The 16,239-nt window shown below is 56.1% G+C and overlaps 6 protein-coding genes across 6 annotated transcripts; 3 read left to right on the top strand and 3 right to left on the bottom strand.

The window, feature by feature from the left end:
- On the top strand, positions 1–1,640 carry CH63R_04596 (UMTA methyltransferase; the record flags this gene model as incomplete). The annotated part of the gene is made up of 7 exons (XM_018299571.1): positions 1–8; positions 67–409; positions 507–598; positions 666–847; positions 891–1,209; positions 1,295–1,364; positions 1,551–1,640. The coding sequence occupies 7 exons, from the start codon at positions 1–3 to the stop codon at positions 1,638–1,640; spliced, it is 1,104 nt and encodes a 367-aa protein (XP_018160817.1).
- Positions 1,641–2,885: 1,245 nt separating this feature from the next.
- On the bottom strand, positions 2,886–3,279 carry CH63R_04595 (uncharacterized protein; the record flags this gene model as incomplete). The annotated part of the gene is made up of 2 exons (XM_018299570.1): positions 2,886–2,996; positions 3,076–3,279. 2 exons carry the CDS (start codon positions 3,277–3,279, stop codon positions 2,886–2,888), a joined length of 315 nt encoding a protein of 104 aa, XP_018160816.1.
- Positions 3,280–4,014: 735 nt separating this feature from the next.
- On the top strand, positions 4,015–4,602 carry CH63R_04594 (uncharacterized protein; the record flags this gene model as incomplete). Its single annotated transcript, XM_018299569.1, has 1 exon — positions 4,015–4,602. The coding sequence occupies one exon, from the start codon at positions 4,015–4,017 to the stop codon at positions 4,600–4,602; it is 588 nt and encodes a 195-aa protein (XP_018160815.1).
- Positions 4,603–5,081: 479 nt separating this feature from the next.
- On the bottom strand, positions 5,082–8,083 carry CH63R_04593 (Spc97/Spc98 family protein; the record flags this gene model as incomplete). The annotated part of the gene is made up of 3 exons (XM_018299568.1): positions 5,082–5,519; positions 5,585–7,548; positions 7,609–8,083. 3 exons carry the CDS (start codon positions 8,081–8,083, stop codon positions 5,082–5,084), a joined length of 2,877 nt encoding a protein of 958 aa, XP_018160814.1.
- A 703-nt stretch (positions 8,084–8,786) lies between these two features.
- CH63R_04592 (Proteasome subunit alpha type) lies at positions 8,787–9,661 on the top strand (the record flags this gene model as incomplete). Its single annotated transcript, XM_018299567.1, has 3 exons — positions 8,787–8,811; positions 8,867–9,405; positions 9,488–9,661. 3 exons carry the CDS (start codon positions 8,787–8,789, stop codon positions 9,659–9,661), a joined length of 738 nt encoding a protein of 245 aa, XP_018160813.1.
- Positions 9,662–10,107: 446 nt separating this feature from the next.
- Positions 10,108–13,405, bottom strand: CH63R_04591 (C6 finger domain-containing protein; the record flags this gene model as incomplete). Its single annotated transcript, XM_018299566.1, has 5 exons — positions 10,108–10,452; positions 10,543–11,386; positions 11,449–11,511; positions 11,563–13,183; positions 13,270–13,405. The coding sequence occupies 5 exons, from the start codon at positions 13,403–13,405 to the stop codon at positions 10,108–10,110; spliced, it is 3,009 nt and encodes a 1,002-aa protein (XP_018160812.1).
- Positions 13,406–16,239: the final 2,834 nt, after the last annotated feature.

The following is a 16,239-nucleotide window of genomic DNA, read 5'->3' as shown; positions in this document are numbered from 1 at the left end:
ATGGCAAGGTACGGTTGACCAGTCCGAAAGTCACGAAAGACTTGTCGGAAGTCTAACTCTCATCAGCGATCCACAAACGGTCCCTTTGGACAACACCTTCCTCGAGACTGTCACGTACCAAGGCAGAGAATATCAGCGATACGCTGTCGACAATGGAGCATATTTTGCGCCGATGGACGAGGTAAGGAATACCTCGGGCCCCGTGACAGCTTTCCTTCTCCGCCTAACATTTCCGACTGGATTGCAGGACGAAGTCGAACGATTACAAATAATGCATGTCGTTCTCTCAGTAGTGTTCGAAAACCAGCTTCTTTTCCCGCCAATAACCAGACCCAGACGGATTCTCGAATGCGGGTTTGGATCCGGAGACTGGGCAATCGAAGTCGCACAACGGCATCCAAGCTGCGAGGTATGACCAGGAGATTTTCTGCCAAGGGCGAGAAACCACTAGAGTTTATGGCTTACGGACGTGTGGTCGAGTAGACAATGCTGACACTGGAGAAAAGGTGGTAGCCATCGATATTTGCCCGCACATCTGGCCAGACGAGACCGAAACGCCGACGAATTTGAATCTTCAGGTTGATGATTTGAATGGAAGGTAGGAATGATCTGACGAACTTTCGTCCACAACCCTGGCCAGCCTGTGATTGACTGAACCGGCTCAGATTTACATTCCCGTCAAACCACTTCGACCTCGTGCACAGCCAAATGATGGCGGGCGGTATTCACTCGAATCGATGGAGAGACTACATCGGAGATATGTTTCGCGTAACTCGACCCGGTGGTTGGTGCCAAATGGTGGAGATATACTTCAACGCGCAATCGGATAACGGGACGTTGACTCAAAGTAAGCCAGGATTATCATGGAGATGACTGCACTTGTTAATTAGTTCTGCTGCCAGATCACGCCTTGCGCAGGTGGTCGAGACGATACCTGGACAGTATGCAACCGTACAAAGACCCTCGAGCGCCGCTTCATTTACAGAGTTGGATGCAAAGCGCAGGATTCGACTCGGTGGAAACCCAGATGATTCCTCTCCCGACCTGTGGGTGGTCCAATGGTAAGGAAATTGCAGAGGCAGAGTACCTGCTCCTGGGGCTTATTGGTGATTCAGATCCACGGCAGCACCACATTGGCGTGGTCAATAGAGAAAATGTCAGGAGGATGCTCTCCTCTCTGGCCATGTATCCCATGACAGAATTCCGAGGGTAAGGTCTTTCTTAAAAAGTCTCCAGGACAAAATGATTGGGGCTTGAGAATTGAGCGCTCCCGGAACTGACCGTATCACGGTAGGATGACTTCGCAGGAGTTCCAGGTGCTGGTGGCCCAAGCAAGGAGTGAGGCCGATAACCCGGCATTCAGGGTAAGTCCAGCTGCGGTTCCCCCAGACGCATGAAAGATGGCATTGACACGAAGGCCAATGTTGCCGAGTTGACTCAGGCGTATTTCCCATTGTAAGTAGACACCTCGTCGATACTTGAAGTCGAGATCGCATCTGGGGGGCACAGACGGGCTAATTTGTGTTTGTTCTTAAGGTACGTGTGCATAGGACGGAAACCTCGTCGATGAGGCATATCAGGACGCCAGACGAAGAGGTTGCTTGTTTGTAGGCGCATTCGGGACGTTCGGACATGCGTAAGATTCGGTGAACTTCCTGGGCGAGAGTGATGACGGTGACGATGTGACGGCAGTATGTATTCCGAGTGCCTAGCTCATAACTCCATTAGTTGGTTCCCTTGCTTCGATATGGCCATCGGCTTAACACGATGCCGGGAGGTTGTTGCAGAAGCAAGCCGAACGGAAGGCTTGGACGAGACATTAATGCTCTGGAGTTTGTACGGTCGAGTACGTTGAATAGAACATCGAAGGTTCACGGCATTGTTGACAACGGACCAATGATATGCGAATCCAGCGTCGTCAATCCGACTAGTTGAATGATCCAAAGTAGTTGATGGCATTTGAGCTCTATGAAGAGGTGGTGGATGTTCGTGAGTGATGGGAGACTAGAAACCCGCAGTATATGTCTAGCTTGACGGAGGAAATAACGAAATTGGGTCCTGAGAGCCACACCATATAAAAAAGGCTCCGTGTCAAAGGCCAGAAATGTTAGGATGTTGCGGATGGGGGTGGGAGGGATGTGAAGGGTGACGGAGGATGCACAAGAAAGGCTTGAAACGGGGGGACAACGACATGAAGTTGAATAAGTGTGAGGCGTACCTACCTAGGTGGAGAGTAGAGGAAGCTAGGGACTTGCGTACCTTCATTTATCACCCACCGACTTAGGTATTTGGTAGGTTAGCTACGAGAAGGGGCGACGAAGCGATCACTCAAACGTGGGAGCACTTGCCTTGTACGTCTACCCACCTGCTTTAACGGGGTACAGCTAATTGAGACTTGAGGCTCGCACCTTGGGAAAGGGGAAGGGAGGGCTCCGGGTAATTGTTCCACCTGGCTCTGTTCCATGTTGGGTTTAGGTTGGGGGGACTCGAGGCAACATGACTGGCCAGGAGCTGACTCAATAGATAGGTAGGTACTCCATAGGTAGGCATGTTCATATGGTTTCCCAACTCGCTACCGTCGCCTCGGGTCCTCGGTGAAGCCAGAGCTGCAGACAGACAACTCACATCACACCAGCCAGCCCTATCCAAATACACACAACGGCATCACACCGGGGCACACTAACTCCATATTTGATCCCCCGGGGGACGGTTTGTTAAGCCGTACCGTCCACTTGAAGACGCTTTTCTCCGATAATGAAGTATCAAAAGTGACATTCCATGCCACGCTTCTGGCCACCGCACCCGCGCTCATCTTCCCAAGTTCCACGTCAATATCCACGCCGGTGATAGTGCCCGTACCTTTCCCGCCTAGCAGAGGGCACGGCCTAGGCTCCCCAGCTTCGGGAACTCTCATCCAAGCAATACGAGAGGTGTGTATGTGTACTGACTGAGATTGACAGAGGCCAGGGCCAGATGAGAAATGAGCAAGACACCTCCTGGAATACCATGGTGCCACACATAAGCCGACGTTGTCACGACGATGAAGCATGCAACGGTTAGAGTTTTCATGCTTACCGACGAAAAGGTCACCCACGTTTCTGGGTCCAGACCAAACCTGTTCGTTCGTTGGCTGTGGGACTCTGAGCCTGCAGCCCCCGAACGGGTGTGATATCGGAAGATGTCGATGGTTGCCCCGACCCTTGTCAATTCTGCATCTTCCCTGATCTTTGGCACATCAAGTGATTTTGCGCACGGACATGGCGTTCCCTTGGGGTACATGATTCGAAAGGACTGGCAAAACATCTCCAAAAACTCATGTTCCTGATCAATGCATGAATCGTTGTTGGGTTGCTCTGGGTTACCCAAGAGCCACAACATACTACTGCTGTTCAGTTAGATACCTATTCGTACATGCACCTTGCATTTGTACTTCATCGACCAGCCAGCGTAACAAAGAGGAGCAATTGTCGGTCGTCTACTCTGTATCCGTATTTGTCTGTCAAATATGTCTGTCAAATATGTCTGTCAAATATGTCTGTCAAATATGTCTGGCGGTTCTATTCGGCATACACTCACGCAAACAAACCCCTGGATCGAGGTCCCAGCACCATCAGGAGAAGACTCCGGGGTACAAGAGTCTCCACCCATGATACCGCGTTGCACCCGTACGCCACTACTACCTAGGTAGATAGCCAAGAGGACACAGGCTTCATACTGGAAACAGCTCGAGGGCTGTCGGCCAATGAGAAGCTTACCCGCAGTTTAATTCATCGACAGCTCTCCCCAACCCACTTTTCCTTGTCCGACTTCTTTTGAAAAGAATCAAATGACGACGTGAGACGACGTGAGACGGCGACATTTTGTGCAGACCCAACGCCATTGACGACGGAAAAGGGCCACCAATTGAGAGACACGCAGCCAACCCGACACACGTTTGTTTGTTGTTTTTATTTCAAGTTTCTAGCAAGTTTCTAGGAACATAGCGCCTCCCCTATCGTCAATTCCAATTCTACAATGGCCTCCCGAAGCTCAGCCCGCCTCTTGCAGGCGCTTCAGCCGGTCGTGCTGCGCCGCGCCACCCCCCTTCGGACAACTCTGCGTCTCTACTCATCCGACGCCGCGCCGGCCCAACCCCGGCTCCTGGCCACCCTCAAGAGTGACCTCAAGACGGCCATGCGCGCAAAGGACGCGGCCCGTCTCTCCGTCCTCCGCTCCGTCCTCTCCGCCACCAACAACGCGGCCAAGACCAGCTCTCCCATCGCCACCGACGCCCAGCTCGTCGCCCTCCTGCGCAAGACCCAGCGCGCCACCCAGGACGCCGCCGCTCAGTTCCGCGCCGCTGGCCGCGACGACCTCGCCGACAAGGAGGAACTCCAGGCCAAGGTCATGGCTGAGTACATCGCCACCAGCGGCGTCGTCGCCGTTACTGAGGCCGACATCCGCGTGCTCATCGGGAAGGCCGTCGAAGACGTCGCCGCCGCCGGCAAGAGCGGCCTGGGCGAGGTCATGAAGCTCATCAACGTTGCCATTCAGGGCAAGGACCTTGAGGTCGACAAGAAGCGTGTCGCGGACCTGGTCAAGGAGGCCTTGAAGAAGGAATAAGCGGAACGGACGCCGCCCCCCCTGGAGACTCGGCTACTGTACAAACTTGTACCACCAAACACTGTTTAATATCTGTATACCACCCAAAACCGACGCCCGGCGCGAGAGGCGCTTTGGGGGAGGAACCCTCCGTCGTATGGGTATATGTACGGATACATGTATATTTATGCCCATGTCTCCCTCATTCTCTCTCACGGCACAAACCAAAGGACATGACATCATCCTGTTCACAGCTCGAAGCACTGCACAGCATAAGAGTCAGTCCATCGATGGTAGGGGACGGTGGAGTTGGCGCGTGAAAGCGTATCGTTTTACGCCTACGTTGATTTTTTTAGTTTCAATGCGAAATGCTACCCTCCCCGCTCCTGACTTTTGCTAAAAACCAACCCCTTTCAAACGCCGTGATACTCCTCTCCTTTTTTGAAGCATGTGAGAGAGAAAATGGGGTTCCCACTTCCTTGATCTCGAAACCACAAAGGCTACACAACGCTGTCGTCCTCAGTCCGTAATCCGGCGTACTCGGTTCCCTGGTTCGCCGTGCTGAGCCGCGCGCAGAGACTGAGCAGAACGACCGTCTCAGTCGCGGCGTAGTGATTCAGCGCGTCGAGCAGGATCTGCAGGTGCCTGCTAAAGTTTCCTTCCCACTTCTTCATGATTTCGAACAAGTTTCCCACGCGCGCGTCCTGCTGCTGCTGCTGGTCGCTCGCGCCCGGCCCCGCCGACGATGTCGAGTCGCTGTGCGAACCCGTCGTGGGCTTCTGCGTCCTGACAGCCTGAAAGGCGCGCCACTGCTCGGGCGTCATGTTGGAGGGCCGCGTGGTACCGGAAAGATCCGGGTCCGCCTTTTCCAGCTCGCGGGAGAGCCAATTAGAGTAGGTTGCGAAAATCGTGCAGGTTTGCATGAGTTTGGAGTGGATCTGTAGACAATGTCAGTCGAGATTCTGTGGTCTGGGGTGAGTGCAGGGTGGCGAGATAGACTCACTCTCAGAAGCTTGCTGTTGGTGAGCATGCATTCCTTCAAGCACGTGTCCAAGAAATCCACGTGGTCCTGCATGAGCTCGTCTACAGTCCTCGTCGGGCCCGATGCAGCGCCGCCCGAAGCCGCCTCCTGACCCTCCTCACTGACCCTGAGCCTTGACATGAACTTTGCCCAATTGGGCTCGATGACCTCGGCCGTGCAGAAGTAGAGAAGCTGCTGCACAAAAACAAGCATGCGCGCGCGCAGCGTCCACACGCGACGTTTCCAAATCTCGAGGCTGCGTGAGGAGCTCTTGTGTGCCCACGTCAGGCCGGATGTCTGCGAGTACCACGTCGCCGACAGCTGGGACTCGAGATAGCGCAGCGAAAGAAGGTAGCGGAACAGCGCTTGATACCGCCACACAGTCTTCCGGCTGATGACTAGGGAGACGGGGAAGGGCACCGCGTAGTCAAGTTGCAACGAGGTGAAGCCGATGGCGTTCTTGTCGTTCTCAATCGGCTGATTTGCCAAGGGCTGCAGCGTCTCGCCCTGTTCGATACCTGTGATATTAACGACGCGCTGCAGAGACTTGATGAGAGTGATTTCGTTGATTTCCACCTTGACATCTTCTTTGAAGGGGTCGAGCGAGACGATGCTGCCCGGTTGACGCAGGACCAGGTCGAGAAGCGACTGCAGCTTGCCGGTGTTAACGGACTTGACGGGCTTCCGCAGCTCCGAGGCGCCGAGTTCGAGGAAGTATGAGAAGTAGTCAGACGGGTCCAGGAAGAAGTAGTGCTTCATCGACCGCAGCCTCAACGGCAGCGAGTGCGTCGTCAGGAGCAGCTGCATGAGCGACTCGTTGGCGTGCGCGTAGGCGCTGTTGACGTTCTCCAGGAAACGGCTGTCGTCAAAGGATGTGGGCACGTCCTGGACGACCTTGCTGACGTCCACACCACCACATTCTCTGACGACATTGAGATACTTGCCGGCCAACAAGACTTTGTCCTTGACACCTTCCAGCTGCGGGGGTATGTCATGCTCCCGGATGGTGTACCGTCGCTCCCAGTACTCGTCCGTGTAATCCTGCTCTAAGCGTTCTCTGCGGATGCTCTTTTGCTCCTTGACCAAGAACTCGGCGTGGGGGTCGTTGATACCTCCGTGGTGAAGCCATTCGTTGAGCATTACCATGTATGGTCTACTGGCGTCGCGCAGTAGCGAAGTCAAGAGAGCGCGCGCCGCTGGGTCTCCGGACATTGACTCCAGCCTTTTTGTGATTAGTCCTAGCACGACGCCTCCCTTGCAAATCTTCTTTCCCGAGCCCGGTGCCAGGTCGCCGCCTTCCCGCAACGACTCAAGAATGTTCTCAAAATCATCCGCGCTGTCGCTTTCTTCCTCGTCATCGTCATCCAGCAGCGCGTTCCTCTTCAGTAGGTCGTGTGCCAGAGAATACAGGTGTGACATCATCTGGCTGGTGGGCAGTGTGTGGATGTTCAAGACGTGGAGAGTGAATGTCTCGTTCGTCAAGAACTGTGTCTCCAGCTGCGCAATCATAACGAGGTAGTCGTGAAGGAACTTCCGGATAGAGGCGCATAGCGCATGGTTGACGGCGCCAAACTCCTCCCTACTCTGTACGTCGACAAACATCTCTAGAGCCGAATAGTAGGTTGCCATCTTCAGCATCGACACGGTTAGATCGTGCAGACTGGGATCCAGACCGGGTAGTATCCTGAACGTCGGCCCTGATAACCGATCCCTCTCTTCATGGGGGTTGTACGTCTTGGCGAAGCGGATGTACTGGCCTTCATAACCCATGAAGACAAACAGTAGGTCCTCCAGGATCACCGCCTCTTGCACCTCAAGGGATAGCTCGTTCAATGGTTTCGGCAGTTGAGATTGTGGCGCCTGAGATGCCAACGGTGGTATTGATATTCGACAAGCCAGGGGAGCAGATGTGTGAGGGAGAAGTGTCGCTTCCGGGTTCCACGGTGCTGCCGTGCCAATCAGTCAGTCGCCAGTTCTACTCCAGCATCACAACTGTGAGCTCTCACCTGGTGGACCGTCAACCTTGGCTTCTTTTGGCTTTGGCTCGGCCGTTCGCGACTTGGCCTCGGCAGGCTTCCCCTTATCACCTCCGCCTCTCCGTTCTCCCCTCTCGGAACTCCTAGTCCGCTGGACCATGGTTTCGAGTTGCGTCACGTACGTCCTTTCCGTCCTCCGCTCCTCCACACGCCTGTCATCGGGCGCCCGGCTCCGGGGATTCCCCGACGCAGACCGCTTGTGCGCATTGCTCCCCGGTGATGCGGCCCTCTCGCGTGGTTGGTGTTCACGTTCCCGGTCCCGGTCGCGTTCTCGTTGGCGCGCATCAGTCCTCTCGCTGCGTTCGCTTTTGAAGTTTGTCTGGCCGCTGCCCGCTGCGGCGGCGTTCATGCGCGCTGTTCTTGAAGTTCGTTCCTGATCGGGTGCGGGTGCTGTGCCGCCGTTCGCACGGCGCTCGTGGGTTGATACCCTGGTGCCTGACGACATTTCGCCGACTGCATTTGAAGTGTGCGAAGCGCCTCAGCGGGTCGGTTGCTCTCCTGATAAGTGATGTCTCGTTCTCTGCGATTGTTTGGGGAGGGCAACCTTCGACTGCCGGTTTGTTCGTTGCTCTTTGTCTTTGCCCCTCTAACACGGAATCGCAGTCCAGGAAGCTCTCGGCGCGGGTTGGGCTGCTACTACCTCGACGTGGTTAAGTGCCCATTAGCCTCGAGCGAGCGCGTCTCGTCGGAAAATCCTCGCGTGTTGGTAACCCTGTCCGGGGTTTGACTGTCCCCCTGAAATATTCCGGGTTTAGCGTTTGGAGTGAGGGAAGTGGAGGGGGGGTTGACGGAAATGACCAATCACAGAGCTCAAAGTACAGGGGGAGTGGTTCGAAGCTACCGCCCGAAGGTACAAGCAACTGGCCCGGGAATAGGTAGTTGGCTGCTGTTGGAGCTTGCGGCTGCGTAGGCTGAGTGCTTGCCTAACCACTGCCACCACCTGCCATCTCAGCCTTCCACCGTCACCGTTTGCTACCTGGACCTCCAAGGTCCCCTCCATTCAACACCACCACCACAACCCCAGCATCCCGCAAACCGGGACCACGATAACCTCACGGCACGCCGACCGAAACAATCAACCGTACCAATCAAGTCCATCCTACTTGTCTTCATCTCTTTAGCAGCTACACACACACAATACCGCCAAGATGTTTATGGCAAGATCCGAATACGGTCAGAACCCCTCCAGCTTCCCTGCCCTTACCAGCTTCTAATGGTGATCGCCTAGACCGAGGAATCAACACCTTCTCCCCGGAAGGCCGCCTCTTCCAAGTAGAATACTCACTGGAAGCCATCAAGCTTGGCTCTACAGCCATCGGCGTCGCCACCTCGGAGGGTGTCGTCCTCGGCGTCGAGAAGCGTGTTACCTCGACCCTGCTCGAGACCTCTTCCGTCGAGAAGATTGTCGAAATCGACCGCCACATCGGCTGCGCCATGTCCGGCCTCCAGGCCGACGCCCGATCCATGGTCGAGCACGCCCGCGTCGAGTCACAGTCCCACTCCTTCAACTACAACGAGCCCCTCCGCGTCGAGTCGTGCACCCAGGCCATCTGCGACCTCGCCCTGCGCTTCGGCGAGGGTGCCGAGGGCGAGGAGACCATCATGTCCCGACCTTTCGGTGTCGCCCTGCTAATTGCCGGTTACGACGAGGACGGCCCTCAGCTCTTCCACGCCGAGCCCAGTGGCACCTTCTACCGCTACGATGCCAAGGCCATCGGTTCTGGTTCGGAGGGTGCGCAAGCCGAGCTGCAGAACGAGTACCACAAGGTTCGTCAATTCCCTGTTTTTTTCATCTTCAATTTCCGTGTTCCGAAATCGCGTGGACGTCGGGGAGCTAACCCATTCGCAGTCTTTGACGATCACAGACGCCGAGACGTTGGTGCTTAAGACGCTGAAGCAGGTCATGGAGGAGAAGCTCGACTCGAAAAACGTCCAACTCGCGAGCGTGACGAAGGAGAAAGGTTTCAGAATATACACAGACGAAGAGATGGCCGCCGTGGTGGAGAGGCTCCCTGCGAACTAAAGGCACTCGCAGGTTGAAGAACAGGATTGAGGACGGAGTCTAGGTCATGGGCACTGTGAAACGACCGTTTGGAGGGTTAGAGGAAGCTCCAGAAGGAGAGCAAGCGAAAACATCACAGCTTTTTCTGCTCAGGCGAAACCCTACCGGTTCACGGAACTTGGAGCCTGAGATCTAGAGTATTTCCACAAGTTGTATCATTAATGTACTCAACGTGATGGCTTCTGTAGAGCACGCTCTCTCTCTCTCTCTCTCTCTCTATTTCTTCCTCCATCCCCCCACCCCTTCTCTCTCTTGTCGCTGGCGTGGCCTGTCTCAATGATAACGCCGGCTTTTGATCCGACTTTTGTTTGTTTGTGCAATTCGAAAACGCCTCTTGCGATGACGTCCAAATCCCCGATCTACACACGCAAGTACGAACTCGCCACGAAAGGGGGGAATGAAGGCGTTCACCCCTCGTCCTTAATGACCAGCCTCTCCAGCTCCTGCTCGACGCTGAGCAGCCCGAGAGCGTAGAATGCCCTCTCGGACTTGGCCACGACAAGCATCGTATCGTCGCTGTCGAGCTGCTCGAGCCTGGCCCCGATCCTGCGCGGGTTCGTCCACACGGACTGCGGCACCACGGTCTGCAGGCTTGGGTCGCGCGTGTACGGCGGTCCCCGGCCCATGGCGGCCGCCTTCTTCCACCCGGACTCGCAGCCCTCGGCGATCTGCCTTGCCGACTGCCACCCGGTGAGCCGGGCAATGTCGTGCATCCACCTGACGATCCATTGCCGCTGGGCGTTGTCTTGGTACTGCGTGACCTGTTAGTGGAAAAAGATGAGGCAGAAAAGGCACCAACCACTGCCAAAGACCAAGCGGGGAGAGGGCCGGTGAAGCCTTACCTGGATCCCGCCAACAAAGAGACAAAAGGAACTCTCAATCAGCGCGGCGCCGACGAGAGTACTGATCTCGACGACGTTGGCACAGTCGTCCGTCAACCCAGCCGCGATCCGCCCAATCTCGATGGCAAACTTGACCGTGTGTTGCGCCTGGATGCCCGCGGCGATCATAGCGGCGGGCGGCATCTTGGGGTGCGCGCGGTACAGGTGAATCAGGCCCATGTAGTAGTTCATCCAGATGCCCGCCACGGAAAAAGTGCGATACTGCAGCGTCGGGCCGAATGGCGAGTCTCTGCGATCGGCGTATTCGGCGCCCAGGGGCTGGAACTCCGGACCGAACCGTGATCGGAGTATCTCAAACGCCTCGCGCAGGGATTCCCACTCGCGCATTGCGGCGTCTGCCGCCATGTCGGAGTCGAGGTCTTCCCGCACTTCTTCGCCCGGCGGTGGTGGGGAGTCGTCCCGCGGCGGAGAGAAGCCCATTGGTAGTGTCACCTTTCCGAGGTTCGGAAGCATGCCGGGGAACATGGGAGGCGACCCGCCGTTGCCTCCGGGCATCGCACCCGGCGGCGGGCCTCTCATCATACCCGGGGGTGGCATGCCCATCGGGGGTCCTCCGGGAGGCCCGCCGCCGGGCATTCCACCTGCCATTCCTGGTGGGGGCCACCCCTGGCCTCTGCCCGGTGGCTCACCAACATTTGGCGGCCCCTCCGGTGGCCCTCCGGGTCGCCCACCGCCTGGAGGAGGTCCGAAACCCTTGAACGATTTCCGTTTCCTGGGTAGATCCTTGGCCGCGAAGCTGCACAAACGCCCGAGCAGCAGCATCAGGTGGTCGTACGTCCCATATCTACCCATGTCAGCCTTGCGTGTCCTTGCCTATGCCGGGGGTGGGGCTCTGGATTGACTCACATGGCCTCGAGCCGGCCCATCGGCGCTCGTGGTGGACACTGGGTCCAGTGCTGGTAGTCCATACTACGGGTTGTTAGACCGATGTGTTCTCGCCTCTTGGATGACGACACTCACAATGGCTTTCCTCCACCCAGTATGCTTTGGTAGACGTCCATCTTGCAGTACCACCAATACAAGTCCCGAAGATGTTCGTAGTGTTCGATATCCCGATCCGTATACAAGTTACCAGTCGCCGGCTCATCGTCCTCGTACGAAACCTGCTGGTTCGTGAGCTTGCTGAGAAGGCCGAGATCGAGGTCGTCTAGGTCGTGGCTCATCATGTGCGTGTTGTCGTGACCCATGAAAAAGGGGTCCATCGGCTGGTTCTGGCTCTCTTGGAACAGCGCCCGCCTGGCCCTCTTCAGCGGCAGTATGTTCTTGGTCATCTGCCTGAAGGGAATTTCCCTGATCAGGAGCCTGGACCCGAACAGATGGTTGCACCACTTGGTGTGGTCCGAGTTCCATACTTCAAAGTATCCTAGCAAGAGGGAGGCTGCTAGAGTAGCAGGTTGCGTTCTCCTCTTGGGACTCCGCAAATTCCTTGCGATTCTGCGGATGGCGAGGTGATAGTGCTTCATGGCCGCTGTCGGGGGGATCTTCTGCAGCTTGGCTATTTGCAACGCACCCAGAGCGAGCATCGCCTGGAGGAGCGCCGGGTGGTTGAAGGAGATGATGGGGAAAGTGTCTATCAAGGTCAGCCAGAGTGCAGAAGCGCCAGAACGAGTAGTCTCACAGGTCCAAATGTTATGCCCGGCCTTGGGCACCGAGTAGTTGTTTGTCAGCTTTGAGTGATCGAACGGATGCCTCTCGTACAGAGACATGCTTGGCCCCGTAACGTTAATAAAGTGCCAGAACAAGGCTGCTGTTCGCTCGTCGTTCAGTGGCGAGTTGTTGGGCGTGGGGATGTACGACGTGAGGATAGTTTCCTCGGCGAAGGCGGAGAAGGATCTCATCTTGGTTCCGAACCCGTCCCAGGGCCCATCGTTGCGGCTCTGGACTAACTGACCATAGGCGCTCTCCTCGCCCATCGCATCGTCGAAAGCGTCGTCCGAGTCGGGCATGGATGCGTCATCGTCCGAGTACAGATATTCGATCTCCGCGTCCTCGGTTGCTTGATCCGTCCGAGCGGCGGCGTTGTTATCGGAGAAGACCTCCGCTCGCGTAAGGCCTGCGGTCGGCTGTCCTCTCCATGGCCCTGCCGGGTTATGAACAAATGGGCCGCTATCCGTAATCGGACTGGCAAGGTTACTCCGATGGTCACCAAACTGCCCCCGAAATTGACTGGCTGGCGAAATGACAGACGAGCTCGAGTGCATGTGATGCTCTCCGTGCGGAAACTGGTTGAAGTCGAAGGCCGTCGGCGGTATTTGACCTTGAAACTGACCCAGGAACCCGTGGCCATAGTGAAGCATCGGCTGACCTTGAAAGTCCGGATGCTGCGGTGGCTTGGGAGCTATTGGGGCCAAAGGAGGACCATTAGACGACTTTGGTGGGGGGTTAGGAATACTCTGAAATGGCGAGCTTGATGACTCGGGAGGATAAACGACGGGACCGTAGACACCATTGAGGTTGAATGACGCGATGGGGTCTTTGAAGATGACGCGCTGGTTGTAACCCTCGCAGTGTCTCTTGGACTTGATGCAGTTGCTGCAGATGGGGCGTCCCTCGTCGCATTTGATGCGGCGCTTCCGGCAAGCTTTCGAGCAGGTCAGAATCCCACCATATACAAGGCAAAGAAATGGGGTGGTTTGGTTAAGGAGAGCAGGTTCTACGAGTACATACTGAGACAGCCCGTCTTGGTCCTCTTCCTCACATTCGCCTTCTTGCGGTTCGGATCGTCGTTTCCGTTGTCCTCATTGTTGTCTGAGCTCTTGGTCGGGGACTTGCCGTCCTCAAGTACCACGTCGGCGGAGTCCATCCTAGTAGATGCTAGTGTGCTGCGAGTGAGATTGGGGATGCGAGGCGGCTCTTTAATCCATCAGTCTCTCGCCGCCAACGTGCTGCATCGTCCAGCGTCTGTGATTCTGCGGCGCAGCGGAAGATGAGCGAGCGAGTGAGTACCTTGTCCCCACAGTTGGAGAGTGGCCCCTCGGTTCCGAGTCTCAGTCAAGTACTGTTGTTGGAAGGTATCGTGGAGGTGAAAGAAACGATGCAGACGAGAGCCAAGCCTTCCAAAGGGCGGTTGACGCTGGAAGCGAAGCGGCGTAGCCGCCGGGCCACAAGTGACCGAGGAGAGTGATATGGATGGGAGGTAGATAAAGTAGGTATGGTATCGCGGTAGCGCAACGAGATAATGTGGGTATTCTTCGTCCTCGTGCGCCAGCAAAAGCGTCGAAAGGGGAGAGCAGAGGGACGCAGGTTGGGTGCCCACGGAGTATGTGCTTTTTAAGCAGTTATAACAGATGGTGGAAGGGAGTGAAACAGGCCCGGTGCTACTTTGTCTTCGCCGAATGGGCTGTCATGGGTTAGACAAGATGGATGGACTCGTGGGGTAGGACGGGGTCGGTTGTGCTGGGTAAAGGTAAAGGACGCCTGCAGCAGAGAGAAGTGTGCGTCGCGTCCCTTGTTCCCAAGACACACGGCGGGACCAAAGAGACAATGAAGGCCCCGCGGCCGAGGACCAGGTAAGTTGGGAAAGGTGGTTCAAGGCAATAGGCAATGAATGTGTCTGTATCCGTATTGTGCCTCGAGTTAGGGTATACCACCGCCGTATCTCGAATCGAGGCTAGAGAAGGAGGGCGTGGGGTGAAGACGCGCAGCACGAACAACGACAGGGGGAGGGCAACAACCGCCAATCGGCGAGGAGGCGAATGAGAGGAGGCCGGGATGACCGGGGGTTTGATGTTGGAGGGAACGAGAACAAGAGGACGACGGAGGTTGGCGCCTCACCCCAATATGTGACCTAACGGGGCACCAGTCCGGACTGCTAGGACGAATAAAGAATGAGACGAGAAGTGTTCTCTGTGTTTGTCGTGTCTTGTACTTCAACTCTGCATAAGCGCTTCGGCTTGTGTCTTTTCCCTATGCCGGTCCGTTGTCTAGTTTTTCTCTGCTTTTGCTTTTACAGCTGCCGGCACTATTACACTACACTGTAGAAGGAGAGACGGAGATCCCACGGTGCAGCAAACCCTTAAGGATGTGCCGGTGTGTGTGTTCATGAGATGAGAAGACAGGGGGGAACAGCGAGGGACACAGACCAGCCGCCGCGGCAACGACCACCATAGAATACCCTTGATCCACGGTTGATATTGGCGTTGTGGGTGTTGTTCGCGCACTGGGTTGGAGGTGCGGCAAGACGCTGATGGGGGGAGGAAACATTACGGTGGCTTGCAGACGATGATGCACAGCGCCCAAGGGTACCAGGGAAAAGGGTGGTAGGTAGGTAGGTAGGTAGGTAAAGTACCTACCTAGACACACAGGTACACATACACAGCACACCCTCCGCTCTCGCCTTGCTCGTGGTCGGTATTTTTCAGCGTCCAATACACACACACACACACACACACACACAATACACTCCACACGGGCTGCTGGGAGAGCTCTCTTGCGTTTTCCACATCCTGTGGTTGAAACCACACCGGGGCCAATGTCGAGTCTGGCATCCTTCTTTGCAAGAGCAGGATATTACGAGAAACTATGTACCCTCCGTCTTGATTCTGGACGTGTTCTTGCGTGACACGGCGCTGTACCTGGGGGGGTCAGGGTCAGGGGGGAGGGCGTAGAGGGTCTCTCGGCTGCGTCTCTGTCCAGGGATTGTCACGTCCCGAATGACAGCCCATCAGTGGATGTAACGGCACTAGGAAATACGTCTAGATATTCGTACCTCCTGTATGAATAGATAGGTACCAAGGTAGACCGTAGGGCCGCTCAGCCTGAACCATTGCCCCGTCCCATCCCTTGCGAAAAGCCGTTTCCTGCCCCTTGAGGACTGGCCCGGGCAAGGTGATACCTGTAGGCGGGCAGGCAGGCTCAGGGCATGTCTCTCTTTACTCCATGAGTCCATCCATGACATGCCTACCTGATTTATGCATCGTTCTTTATTTGTTTATTGCGCACGGAAATTGGGAGTTTGGATAGGGGAGTCGCCAAGCTGCTCAGTCCAGCGGCAACGCCTCACAAAGTTTGTCCTCGCATAGGTACCCGAGAGCCCTGACCACGCTTTGTCCGAGCGTACTGGAGCCTCCCAGTCCGGATTCGTGCGGAACGGGCCATTGATTACTACAAAGTCCCCTCCAGAATCCAAAAGACGATGTGACGACCACCGCCTGAGTCGTTGAGAGCATGGGGGGGCAAGTCAGAGAGATGCCGAATATGATCATCGTCCGAGGCTTGAGAGGCCTGGACTCCCATCTGGACAAGGGCTACCCGGCCTGCTGTCCTCGTCCCAAGTCTGCCCTATTGGCTACATGACTGTAAGCAATGACCAAGTCGTGATCCGGTGAGATGAACGCTGCCGACATGGGGTGGGGAAAAGGCGTTAGCTGTCCGATCCGGATCCCTATCCCGCGGTTTGTTCTTCCCTGGCCGTGCGAGATCTGAGCAGTCTTTTCACCTGGAAGCAATCGCCAGCCAGGTCTGCAGACGACTGACATGGAGGTGACATCCCATCCCAGACCGTCGGCCGCCGTCAAAGAGCGCGCCTGTGGCGTTCTGGGCGGGGGGATGGTTATCATCCCATCCATCCACTAGCTTTGGACCGACATGCCATGTGCCGAGCGGGAGACTAAGGTTTTTTCAGAGACCAGGGTTGTC

Source organism: Colletotrichum higginsianum, chromosome 3 (genome assembly GCF_001672515.1).
Source record: "Colletotrichum higginsianum IMI 349063 chromosome 3, whole genome shotgun sequence".
In the NCBI taxonomy this organism is placed as follows: Eukaryota; Fungi; Ascomycota; class Sordariomycetes; order Glomerellales; family Glomerellaceae; genus Colletotrichum; species Colletotrichum higginsianum.
The sequence above is the reverse complement of the archived record's forward strand: the minus strand, read 5'-3'. Positions and strand labels throughout refer to the sequence as shown.